The sequence below is a fragment of the Parambassis ranga genome, chromosome 22 (genome assembly GCF_900634625.1).
Source record: "Parambassis ranga chromosome 22, fParRan2.1, whole genome shotgun sequence".
NCBI classification, from domain to species: Eukaryota; Metazoa; Chordata; class Actinopteri; family Ambassidae; genus Parambassis; species Parambassis ranga.
Window position 1 is genome coordinate 14,845,114 of NC_041042.1, and position 13,048 is coordinate 14,858,161.

The window sequence follows — 13,048 nt, forward strand, 5'->3', positions numbered from 1 at the left end:
CAGCTCTAACAACACAACGCTGACTAGTATTAAAACACCACATTTCACACTCATTTAATTCAGTAGGTATTTATAGCCTGCCTCATTTGATGTTTACCAGCCTTACATTGACTGTAACTTAAAATCCACACTTTCATTTCTTCTTCTTTACAGACCCTCCTAAACTGTCCTACTTTCCATAAATAAGAATTCCCAAGAGACCCGCAAGAGCCTTTGAGTCTTGATCCTTTTCCACAGCAGAGGGAGGCCATATGTGGTTTGTCTCTTGTCACATCATTTGCAACAGATTCTTAACTCCCCCCACCTAACGTCTCAGGGTGTTTGAAAGAAAAAATGTAAACAAAAGGAATTCTTTAAGTAATAATCTAATACATGAAGTACTGAATACACATGGGAAAAGATTACAGTTAAACTTACTTTTCAATCTTGTTCTAAGCTAATTTTCTTTTTGTATGTTTATATTGGCAATGAGTTGACTCTCTACATAGCTGATGCATCAAAAGCTAGGCCACTCAGATACCCAGATTTGTCTTCTCTTTAGTAGCTAATGTAAACATTGAAAATGAAAAACACAGAGTAACATGCTCCAAACTTTAGGAGACAGCACCAGACTGTCTGCAGGCAACACCACTTAACCAATCAGACAAGACTCCCCAGCAATCTGACACAGCAGGTTGGTAACGTGGTGAAAGTATTGGCTTACAACACTATGCAGCTCCACACACAGTAATTATTTCCAAATGTGAAGAACCTCACTGGAGCCTAAACTAATAAGCAAGCTGCAAATGAATACAACAGGGAGCAAGCTACCACATAGAAATTACCAAATTTACATACATACACTGTAGTTGCTGTTGCTGTGTCGGGTTGTATTTAACTGGAAGGGGTCTCTCAAACCATGTGTGTGTCTGTGTGAGCTCAACACATATAATAAACAAAAGTGACATCAAGCAGGAAAAGGCTGATCCAAAGTTGTAAACATCCTGTTGCTGTGATAGAAGAAACCTCCTAGTACCAAATTCTACAGTGCTCACAATAAACAAGGCAGAAACATAGACCCATAGACTCATACTCACCTTCACATTTCGTATCCTCACCAACTTATCCTCCACCTGAACGGCTAGCCTCCCCCCATCTGTGCTCTCCCTGTCAACAACAAAAGAAAAAAAAGTGTTTTTGCTTGAGTTGATTCCAAATAATAGGTGGAAACAAATGCAACAGACAGTAAGTGAATAGAGAGGAACCTCGTTGGAGGAAACATTAGCACACACACTTCCAGTATTGAGAAACAGGAGGGATGCCATCAGTATTGATCAGCATCTCCCACTTCAAATGCTAATCTTTAGCAAAAAACGTCACTGTGGATTCAGACACTGTATTATCACCCGGCATACTGTTTCAAATTGGTTTAAATGTCCTCTTTTGCTGCAGCTGATATAATTGAGAGGGTGTCCAGATAATTTTAAGCTTGTTCCACTTATCTGGAGGGCATCACATGACAGAAAACACAATGAATCTTTGTGCTTGTGTGCATGCGATCCATGAAATCGCCACACAACCATGCTAGTGACCGGTTTCAGATTCAAATGAAAACAGACTGTCAGGCTCTCTGGAGAGTTTCTGAGCTGTTTCCACAAAGTTGAGAGAGTCCACAACTGTTTTGTGTGTGTGCGCACACGTTATCTGGAGCAGCGTGTGTGTAAAACAAGGTCATCTCAGCTGCGTGTGCTTCAGCAGCTGGACCGAGCACATCTGATGCAACACATGTGAAACTGAAGGCAATCACAACATGGAGTGGAGAGAATTTTGATCTCTAGGAGCGATAATGATGGCGAACGCCGCCTGCAGTGCAAACGCACCGTCTTTGTGGTGGGTTAGCGGCAGACGAAGAGGCTTTGGTAATCATCAGCTCCCCCTGTGCTTCTCCACGTGGAATTCATTTTGCCAACCCCAGCAGCGGGCCCAACCCAAAACCAACAACCTTCAATCTCAAGCTTTAACCAGCATGGAGGAGGAGAGGAGGTTGGGGCTGGAAAATTGTAAACCTCATAAAAAATGTTTGATACACACTTAAAACAAGCAATTTCACAGTTGTGCAGACATGTTTCTTGCACATGTGAGATGCTGCCCACATTCTGTGGGGCACCCTTTATATCCCATTGGTCGACAAAAACAAAGACACACACGTATGCCCAGCGGAATGAGGAATGCAGCTGACCTGGTTGATGTTATAATGTTATCTCTGTGGCACAGCAGGGCCTTTTTTTAAATACATGAAGGAAGCATCCTTCATGTAAAAAAATAGAAAAGGCCAGAGATTTGCATGACAGTGAACATTTGATTTAGAAAATTCCTTTGTTATGCAAAAACCCAGGAAGACCAGTTGAAAGAATCATTGTCCAGCCTTTCATAGCCTGAATAATCCTTTGTTATGGTACTGTAGTAGCCTTCAGATTAAGCAACACTGTTAAACATCCTGCAGGAGCTCAAAATATAATTCAATGTACTACTCTGGAACTTATATATACTATTTATCCAGCCCCCAATGACTCGTTACTCAACATGTTGTAGCAATTTGCCTGTTAATGTAAAGGGGTGCTCCAGTGGAGCAAAGCAACTTTACAACCTCTGTGTTTTTGCCACACCAACAGATTTCACAGCACTGTAAAGTTAAGTGTTTTTTCCATTAAAAAAACTTCAGATTAAACAATGAAACAAGGAAAACAGCAAACATTTGCTCATTCACACTGACTAAAAGTAAAAGTTGAGGTTTCACTCTCTGTAAACACTGCACACTGGAGTTGACCGATATATCCAATGACCAATATTATTGATCAAATTTATTGCCCAAAAACGGTGGCTGTCCACCGTAAAATGTACATAGATATTAGCACCTTTCCTAATTTGATGCAGAAAAAGATGTAGCAGGTAATTTTGATTGTAGTTCAATTGTAGTACATCCATACATCACTGTCCATGGCAACCATCCTGTCAATCATGCTTTTCTCCACATGTGGTTGCTATGGTAGCTGGGTAGCTAAGAAGCTAAGACAAGTTGTAATTTTGTTTCTTAAACTTATTGTCAGCAACTTAATGTCAGCTCCAAATGTTCATTATTGGTTGACTAGGACCAAAAAAAACTTGTGTTTCTACTTAAAATAAAGGTCTAAAAAAAATCACAATTATAGCTGATTTAATTCATGCTGTCAAACTAAACTCGGAACAAATTGGATTTCACAGCTTTTTTCAGATTTTTTCAGAATCACTCAGTTAGCTATTAGAACAATAACGGAAACTGATCCATGGCTGACTTTGTCATCACGTTAATCAAATTACAATTAGAAACCCCCTTTAGCCCTAAGGCTGTGAGGAGAAGTTGTCGTCTTTACATGCTGTGAACCAAAGCTCTGTCAGTTTTTGTACATTACTCTTTCACAGTGTGCGTAGTCAGACAACACTACTGACAGCCACAGTTGTCATCGTCTACCATGTGCACACCACTTGTTGTAAGCACTTTAAGCTAGCTATCCAGCTAGCTTAAATGTCGCTTCTGTTATAACTTGCAAACAAATCATAGTGAAACAAATGAATGTAACATGAGAAGTGTATTGTTTAGACATGTTAGTGACGTTAAGCAGGAGTCAAAATCCCATAGCTGGTAACCGCGTAAACAACAAACAAGTGAAAACTGGAGGCAAATAATGCAATTAATAAAGATGTTTACATAAGCTAGCTAAGACAATTAGCTAACATGAGAACTTACCTTGCGCTGAGCGGACGGACTCGAATGGCAACTTTTACATTTGCCATGATGTCCCTGTCTTTTTTTTTCTTACACACAACTCAGCAAGTGACTAAGTCGGTGTCAAATAACGTGTCCTCTGTGAGCATAGTGAGCCGTGTTGCATATTACTTCGATAAATTCAGGGAGAAGTTTGTCCGGTGACACACGCCGCTCAAGCCATCCTCCGCCCGGTGGATCCAACCGGCCGCTGCGTCTCTCTCTCTCTCCCCGCAGAAACTTCCTGCTGGACAGACACAGGCTGGGAGGGCGGGTCCGCTGGATACTCCTCCTTTTCAGCTACATTTAAATCTTTTTCTTTTTTTGCATATCTGTTATTATTTAAATCTACCATAGCCTGTCTTACTTGTGGACTGATCTATTTCATGACAATGCAACACGGTGGACTTGAATACATCTTTATTATTTAAACTTTTGTGGCAGTGTTAAAATATCTCAAATTTTAAAAGCAGCAAGAAAGTTCAGGGTTTGTTCAACATGAACAAAAACAATCACAAATGCACACTCTTGCATTCATGAAACAAACATGCCATCACTAGTAAAGGCGGTCCAAGGCAGGCTGTGAAAGTGCTACACTGATATAAAGACACATTTTCTTTGATGGGTCTGAAACTTGCATCAAATTTGTCGAGATATACCACATATTTTGTACATTTTACATGACACCAAGTTCGTATTCAGCTCTAAAAACCTCCCATCTTGATGCTCAGCCTTCTCCTGTCTTGGGGTTTTTTTGGCTGTTGAAATGCTTGATCAAAATTGTCTAACCAGGTTTTTTTTTTCTACAACAAGCTTCCCCTTGAATTGATGATGAGAGCTTGTGTGGTCTCTTGTTACTACCTCTGACTGACAGGGCTTCCTGGTTCTCACTGACACCTTTGAATATAAGCAGAAGAAATCACGAAAGGCTTTTCTTCCTTCACAAGCATAAAAACAAAAGTCTGAGGCTTGCAAAGGCTGAATGTGAAACATCTTTGACTGGAAAAAAAAGGGTCAACAACAAGAAGTCACCCAGATTTGTCTTCCACTCGAACAACACGCTGACAGATGTGACACAAACACTGTGGAGACTACAGAGAAGAAGTTGCACTGATAACACAGGGTTGTATTATTTTTGTCATGTAGCTCCCTCTACAGTCTGCTGTGAGACCTGCAACATGTCCATGTGGGTTTGCAAATCAGCCAGAGGCAAGGAGGGTATTGTGTTCTTTGACTGCAGCTGAAAATTTGATATCAGTTCCTAAAATGAAAGAGGAAACAAAATGAGCAAGGAGCAAAGAAAGAGTCAAAGAATAAGCAAAATGAGCTCAGTGAACCCTCACCGCTGGCAAAGCCAGGTCTGTGAGCTTCTTCCAATGAGATACCACTTCTTTTTCGCTCAAAACACCTCTGTCGACCAGCCTCCTTACCAAGAACAGGTAATTCTTCTTCTAAAAACAACAAAGAAATGGGTTATGAAAGGTCATCTAATGTAATTAAAGTGTGAACTATTGCAGCATTCTGAAGCATCCCAGCATCCCTCACAGCTGCAGAAGTGGACATACCTCGGTATTGCTGGCTTTCAGCACAGCGGTGACTGTGAGAGGGGTGAAGAGCAGGTGGAGGGGGGCGGAGGAACAGCAGTCCCTCTCCCACAGCTCAGCAAGCTGCTCTAGTAATGCAGTGACAGGTGGCTCTGACCCCGAACCGGCACCCACAGCAACCCTGTCATGTCCACCACACCCTGACGGAGGCCGTACCGGCAGCTCTGCAGACACTGATACACAGAAAGCTCTCAGAAAAGATCTCAATGTTGGCATTAATTGGAATTATTTAAGAATAATAAATACAGAAAATCTCTTACCCAGTTTGCAGGCCAGCAGAACAGTACAGTTCAGAAGCATCTGCTCTGACACTGCAGTCATGAACTAAGTAAAGAGAAGAAGAGCGTGATCAATACAGGCTAAAACTAGTAAATCCTGTGTTCTTACATTACACTTGCGTCTCTCATGTACCTTTCTGCAGGCCAGAGTTTCTCCCACTCTCTGCAGCAGACGTGTGAGCTGGGAGGCAGCCGGTAGCTCCTCATCAGTCCTGGGGCCTACGGCAATGCTCAGCAACTCCTAATTAAAAAATAAAGGACACATATGCACATCTACTTCACAATACTACAGAAAGTAGTTTCTCAGAATTTCCAACTTTTAAGGCAAAAGTGTACCTTCAACTCAATGAGGATGTCTGAAGGCAGTGAAGCCGTGTGGTCACAGCTCAGAGGGCATGACAACACTCTCTCCGTCTCACATCCTTGTTTCTTCTTAGGAATACTCGACTCTTCCAGCTCAACCACAGCGTCTGGAGCCACGGGGCTACCGAGAGCCTTCATCATACGATCGTACCTGCTCTTCCACTCTCTCCTTACAAGGGCTTAAGAATGAAAACAGAACAGAAATGTAAAACGAAAGTCCTCAGGGAGCCATTACTCACACTTACTGGTTCCTTTTTTTTCTTAGCTACAATGGAAATTATGTGCTGTAACATGATCCCTGCAGCTCTGAGACTTTCAGGCTATAATGGGATGACATCAGTGCATTTACATGTTTTAGCGTGTTTGCTACATAGCAAGGAGGCTCAGGTTTAATGTGGAAATATAACAGCATCATAACAGCAGCAGCAAAACTGACTGTTACCTGTAATGTTGGCAGAAAGCCAGCTGCAGGCTTTTTCTGTCGCAAGACGTTTAGTGATGTTTTCAGATGTGCTCATGACCTGCAAACACAATTTGCAACAACAAACAAAGCTCATCCCAGGGGTTTAAAGTCCTTTTACTTCCCAAGTTAATATCTGTGCTCTTTGCTCTGTTTATTTCTTGACATGACAGTAAGAGAACTTACAGCCGGGGAAGTCTCCTCAGGAAGAAGTATTCGTATGGCTTCAGGGCTCTTCTCACAGCAAAATCTGCATACAAGACATAAAGCTACCCAAATGGAACATGGAACCTGGTGCTAGGTTTTTCATATTAAAACTCTAGACTTGACAAAGAAAACAGCAGGATACTTGTAAGAGAAGCACAACATACCTGGTGGCTCGTGCCAAAGCCTCCAGGCCTGCCTCACACAGCTGAACACAGATGGAGTCGTACAGTTTGGAAGGATTCGAGTTTGGCGACCCAAGTCCGTCTCTCATCATCTTCTCCCCTCTGTCCACCAACTCACTGACTAATGTAGCTCTGTGAAAGATCAGTAACAGGGCTGTAAGATACATCCACACAAAGTGGTGAATTCACATCAGCCACCATGTAAAAAGCTGGTAAAGCTAGACTGTTTAACAATCTCCTGCCTCTTAGGTAGGCAACCAACCGAGGTTGCAGGCTGAGTACCTGCTGTTCTCAAAAGTCCTTTTCAATTTTAAAGGGCAATTTGGCATAAGGCTGGTCGAAACAAAAATAAAAGAAAAACTTTCAAGTTAATGTAAAAATCAATGACTGACCCAACCACCCTCCCCGCTGAGTGATACTAACTTCATGTGCTTCACCGCATTGGATCCAACCCTCTCAGCCACAAACTCCACAGTGCGGCGCAGCGATGGAGGCTGGTTGTGAAAAAAGGCTTGCTCGAGATCCACCTGTCACATTTAGACGGTTGGTTAAAATACTCACGCAGAGGTAATTTAGTTCCATTAAACTATTCCAGTCAATTATGTTCACTACATCACCTGGAGTTTCTGCTGTGACCTGTTAGGAGTTGGCATGTCCTTGAACTCAGCAGAAGTGGGTGTAATTTTGCGTATAATTCCTCCACTCTTGGCTGTGCTTCCAGACACAAAGGCAGCAAGGAGCTTACGAAACTCACCTGAATGGATTAAAACAAGGGGGAGCATTGAGCCAGTTTACTTTTTAGAATATACCAAGCAAAGATAATCTCATCTCCCCTGCTTTTGATTAAAATATTATTAAACAAAAAGGTACATGTGAAGATTTACACATTCCTACTCACCAAGAAATGGACAACATATGTAAACAAGCTGCTGATCCACCAGGGAGATGCAGTCCTGCAATTGAACGAGGAAATCATAGCCATATAAAGAGCACTTAATAGACAAATCATGCATCAATCATGGAAAATACAATTTTACTCACCAGTCCTGCAGTACTTGTGTCGCAGTCCTCCATCTTGGCCACCTGAGTAAACTCATTGGTGAAGAAGATGTCCTCAGGAATCACTGGGATCTACAGAACAACTTCAGTTACATGTTGCATTTATATAAGAATGAAATTATGCAAATAATGTTGATCTCACCTGGAAGAGCCATCCCAACACAGACACCAACAGCAGCTTGTTTAGGTAACATATTTCTTCACATCGACCCAGCAGCATTCTCCTATAAGTAGATGAAGTCACAGTTAACGAAATATACCAAGAGAAAACGTACCTTCTGGCAAAGGGAGAAAAGCGTTTTTTTTTAAGAAATAAATAATAAAATTGGAGACAAACTTGTAAAGGAGAAGCAGTGTGCCCAGTGCCGTTCTGTAGCAGAGCAGCAAAGGGCCGATAAAGTCCAGCATCGAGAGGAACTCCACCAACCAGGGCACAGTCAAGATCGTGCGTTTCTTCCTCATACTATTACTTAACACAGCACACACATCCAGAACTGGAACGCTCTGTGGGGCCAGGAGATGGGAATTTTTAATGAAACGAAATATGCATTGATATTTGTAACAGCAAAAGAAAAGGAGTTTTCTCACCTTGCTGCGCAAGGCTACAGCAGTCTCCTGTATCTCTCTGGATGGTCTCTCAGACGTTTGGTAAGGCAGAAACGAAATGAATCCCAAAAACTTTGCCAGAAGGCGAGCTAGGAGCAGCACTGAGGAGAATCGCTGCTTCTCATCCTGACAGAATCAGTAATGAAAAACATCAAGCTTAGAAAGCCTGGCTAACTGAATAAGGATTGTAAACAAAGTTTTCTGACAGGATACCTGTTGCTCCATGTCGCCATCTTCCTCCTCTTCTATCTCCACAATGGAAGCAGGAGGACTCAGGATGGACACCTCATCCAGCTGAAGCAGCTGTTGGCACAGGCTGTCTTGCAGGTGCTGGTTTAACTGGCAGCTGATACACAATATGGGACACGTGTCAGATATGATCCGGTGTAATTGGTGCCCATTTGGCATTCATCTTAATGGTCTTACCAACTTGCTGTCTGCAGGAAGTCCCTGAAAAATTCTTGGTGTCCAGGGAAGGATGGAGGAGGGCAGGGGCCAACAACTCCATGAGGCTGAATAAGGCGCTCTTCAAGACGCTTCAGACGCCCCAGGCTATCAGCTCCTAACATGCCGAGCAAGTCAGCATCAGGAGTATCCACAGAAGAACTGCTCACACGCGGACCTTTACACATCTTTGGAAAAAATATCAAAGATGAAAAACGTCATCATGCCAGGACAGTGTCAAGAATCTGCTTACATACTGATCACAAGTATTCACTAAAAAGTACCTGAACAAGCTGCTTCAGGAACAAACGGGCAAAATGAGAATGATTTCCTGCCGCAGTCAGCTGGTTCATTATTCCTCTAAAATAGAAAAAAAGATATTAGATATTTTACTGAACAGAAAGCTTTTACACCAATTCATTTTTAATAACTTGCCTGATCCTACTTCCAAGAGCAGCATCAAAATTCCACCCTGGTTCCTTGTGAAAGTCTTCCCATTCTCGCAGTACTTCATAAAAAATATCCCTGAGAGAAACAATAACTATAAATTATAACTGGTAATTTAATTACTGCTCTTGTTGTCCTCAAAGATATATAAACACAACCACCACTTTAATCCATCAATCAAAAATGATCAATCAGGACTGGTTTACCACATTGTTTCAACTTTTAAACAATGTGTCTGCATTTTAAATGGGAGTAACTTTGGAAAAAAGAAAAATAAATTAACATACCTTTGCTTTTTAAAAGTGTGGAATGCCTTGTCACTACCAAAGTTGGACCGGTTGTCTGTAGCAGGCTGGAATGGGACTGAGTGGATCAAAGTGGATACTGAAGGAGAGAGCTGGAAGAGATTTAAAAAGAAATCCCAAACACATCAAATAAACATAAACCTGGAACACATTTAATGAAACACTGTTGGCTGTACAAAACAAGTGTACTACCTTGGCAGTGCTTCTGTCTTGGGCCTGAGTGAAACGATCCCTGAGATCTGGAGAGAAACATGCCACCCGTTCATTCTCTGCCAGCAGACGCAAGGTACACTTGTCCAAATGAGCAACCAGCCTGACAAACGGCAAGAAGAAAAGGCTATAATGTATATATACTGTAGTGAGCATGGTGTAGTAGTCTCTAGTAATTGGAAAGATGCTGAGAGAGTATGAAAAATAAAGACACTCACTGAAACTGATTCTCCAGAACCTTCACAGCAAAGTACACACAATTGTGTACCTGTCTTAGGTAACATCTTTCTAGAACATCTGGAAGTGTGAAACAATGGTGTCATTTCAAAATATACATACCAATCCTAATATATTAATATGACAAAAGTAAAAAATTGCACACCTGAATTTACTATGCATAAACTTTTCTGCTGCTCTTCATCATGAGTGGGAGGAGACCGGGATGTGAGGAGTTGCATCACAAAGAAAAGTTCCAGGAAAATGTTCGGCACAAGGTTTTCTGTAATATACCAAAACCCATTTCATCATTTTCTGAGTTCTGCTTTATTGAACACGTATCATGTCAAAATGGAAAGAAAGCTTCATGCTCTGTATTTATTTAGGTCATTAGCACCACCCTGTGGTCACTCACCAGAGATGCAGGTACAGTACAACTCTGCCAGGAGATCCAGTTCGAGGGAGAAAGTGACTTTTGATGGTTCAGGGTAAGCCGTCTGTTGGTCTGGTGTTACTTTAGATCCTGTTTTAATTCCTATCTTGGTTGGGGTGCAAGGGTCCAGAGAAGATGGCAACAGGGGGCCGACCTGCTGTGCCCGCTTTGTCCTGAAAACAAGACATTCCTGATTACGAAACAGCAGAGGTGTGGCGCGAGTGATGCTGCAGCTCGGAAAGAAAAAAAGGCAGACCCTGTGAAACATGTTGAGTTAAGACACAATAGAATGATTTAGCATGTGCAGTACTTACTTTTCTCTTTTAAGCAACTCCCTCTCTTCCTGCAGGCTCAAAGGACTGCCCACTGCTGTTGGCCCCTCAGCTGTATCAACTCCCGAAGGGGGGTTGGATGGCTTACTGAATGGGGTGGATGTAAAGCAGGTCTTTGGTTTAGAGTGTGGCCGCTCTGCACTGACAGGTGTTGGGTTTATTCTTCTAGATGGCTTGGATGGCCTAACGGATGAGAACAGACGTCAGACATCGCAAAATAAATCATCAAGAAAATGTTAAATTAATTATTTTTGTGAACTCACGCAGGGGAAATGGGAGAAGAGCCAACAGGAGGGAAGTCTTCCAAGTTGTTGAAGTTAAGATGCCCCACAGCTGGTGGTGAAACCTGGTCATTTATCCTGCTGTACCCGCCTCCTCGTAATGATTTCTTTCTTTCCGTGTCCCAGCGCCCGATGTCATCACTGTGATGTCCTCCTCGCCCTCCTCCATGTCTCCCTTGTCCCCCCACTGCCGTGTTGCCTCCACTCTTCTTGCGGACCTTCTGTGACTGAAAGTTGGGGCTGTTCTGTAGGTCAGGGGGAGAAACAATGTAGTCCCCCAGGCTGATCCTCTGACCTGGCCGGCGCTCAGAGCCTGAAGGCCTGGAGGCAGGGCTCCACGCGGTAGAAAAGGAGGGGCTGCTGAAAGCACTGACCCCACTCAGACAGTGAGACCCTGACTGACCAGCAGCATCCCACTCAGTTCCAGGTGACACAGATGTGGATGAAGAAAACAGCTGGACCCGGCTGGCACTCCGAGAACCAGCTGCACCACTGGCAGATCTGCAACCTCTCCTGTCAGAGAAGCTTTGTGTCTGTGCAGCAGGCCTGTTACGGCTGGGAGTCTTAGCTGGCGTGGCAGGACCATGGGTGAGCGCCTGACTGCTTTGATCTCTCAGGAAATTTAAAAGAAAGGGGACAAATTCGTGTTTGTGGACTGTCAAACCGTGCTCCCCGAAGGACAGCTTTTCACCCTCCTGTTGAGAAGAGTTGAAAAAAGGAAATGACAAACGAATCGATGCGTTTAAAATTGAATAAGATCGTCGACATTTAAACACAATATGGAGAGAATATTTAGCCGACTGCTCTGCATTATTTCTATATTATACCTGCATAAAACATGCATTTTACCTAGCTAACACTGCGCTGGCTAACATCTGCCAAACTGCACAATCATGTTAGAATAATAGTAATAATAATAATAATAAAAGTGCCAACTAGCAACTATACGTTTAAATCCGTTTCAGAGCAAAACGATTCCCTTGACTGGTAGAGAAGTTGGCAGCGTTGAGTCTCGTTTGTAATCTATCGATCCGACCCACAGCTAACGTGGGTCGCTAGCTAACCAGCTAAAAGTTTTGTTTACAATCAGTTGCGAGCTTTGTCATCTCATAAAATATGATACACGGGAGTACGACATTAGCAACTGTTGCCCTTATATTAATACTGATCGTTCAAGACCTACCTCAACCTTCTTTAGCCAGTTCACGACCTTAATAACATCCACTTTCTGCGACAGAAGAGATTCCAAAAGAGCCGCCATTCTGGCAAGGTGCTGCGCGGCTGAAGGACTGAGAGGAGGGGGGCGGGGCCTCCCTGTGCGCAGGCGTACTGCGCATGACGTGTGTAAACCACGTGTGCAGCTGAAGTAAAGGCGGAAGCGTATTCCAAAACAAATGGGAACAATAATATATTCTGTTACAGTTTACAATATGCCCAAAATTACAGTTTCTGGTCCATTTCATTGAATCAATTTATGCTCTATTCTCTATGTTTTTTCCACGGTTTATTGTATATTTGTGGTGTGTTCAGTATTAATTTTGAATATAAAATATGTTTTAAAAAACAAAACAAACAGAATAGGCAGAAAAGGTTGATAAATTTATATTATATGATACTTTTAAATTCGTCCTCATACCATAAATAGTCTCCATTTTAGGATCACAAACAAGAATCATGTGACTTGATTCTGTCTGCATGCGGAATGAGTATTTTATTTATAACCGTTTATAAAAATAAAATACAAAATAATTTTAAAACAAAAAGAAAAAAACACTGTACAAGGCATTGATATGATACAAATGATAGAATAAACATAAATAATTACAGGTATATACAATGC

The 13,048-nt window shown here is 42.3% G+C and overlaps 2 protein-coding genes across 2 annotated transcripts in view; both read right to left on the bottom strand.

Annotated features, from left to right (window-relative positions):
* stard9 (StAR-related lipid transfer (START) domain containing 9) overlaps positions 1 to 4,011 on the bottom strand; it is a 32,253-nt gene extending 28,242 nt beyond the window's left edge. Inside the window, exons 1-2 of the mRNA XM_028394854.1 lie at positions 3,764 to 4,011; positions 1,077 to 1,146 (exon numbers count right to left, since the gene is read on the bottom strand). Coding sequence (XP_028250655.1) covers positions 1,077 to 1,146; positions 3,764 to 3,810 — 117 coding nt within the window. The 5' untranslated portion in view covers positions 3,811 to 4,011. The remainder of the gene's footprint in view (positions 1 to 1,076; positions 1,147 to 3,763) is intronic.
* Positions 4,012 to 4,184: 173 nt separating this feature from the next.
* Positions 4,185 to 12,519, bottom strand: cdan1 (codanin 1). Its single transcript, XM_028396210.1, has 28 exons — positions 12,392 to 12,519; positions 11,191 to 11,903; positions 10,910 to 11,110; positions 10,578 to 10,768; positions 10,329 to 10,445; positions 10,165 to 10,243; positions 9,929 to 10,049; positions 9,719 to 9,828; positions 9,420 to 9,509; positions 9,269 to 9,344; positions 8,967 to 9,172; positions 8,754 to 8,886; positions 8,523 to 8,666; positions 8,272 to 8,438; positions 8,077 to 8,158; positions 7,917 to 8,006; positions 7,774 to 7,828; positions 7,493 to 7,629; positions 7,299 to 7,402; positions 6,858 to 7,007; positions 6,673 to 6,736; positions 6,469 to 6,547; positions 6,000 to 6,205; positions 5,797 to 5,904; positions 5,646 to 5,709; positions 5,347 to 5,558; positions 5,125 to 5,232; positions 4,185 to 5,042 (listed from the first exon to the last, which is right to left on the bottom strand). Exons 1-28 carry the CDS (start codon positions 12,467 to 12,469, stop codon positions 4,920 to 4,922), a joined length of 4,008 nt encoding a protein of 1,335 aa, XP_028252011.1. The 5' UTR covers positions 12,470 to 12,519; the 3' UTR covers positions 4,185 to 4,919.
* Positions 12,520 to 13,048: the final 529 nt, after the last annotated feature.

Bases quoted from the DNA above. Each gene is read 5' to 3' on its own strand.
- cdan1 (XM_028396210.1), bottom strand. From the start codon at position 12,469: ATGGCGGCTCTTTTGGAATCTCTTCTGTCGCAGAAAGTGGATGTTATT. The intron at 8,159-8,271 runs GTTTGTCTCCAA...ATCTACTTATAG, and splicing joins ACACTGCTTCTCCTTTACAA to GAGAATGCTGCTGGGTCGAT. The intron at 7,403-7,492 runs GTGATGTAGTGA...TAAATGTGACAG, and splicing joins GGTCACAGCAGAAACTCCAG to GTGGATCTCGAGCAAGCCTT.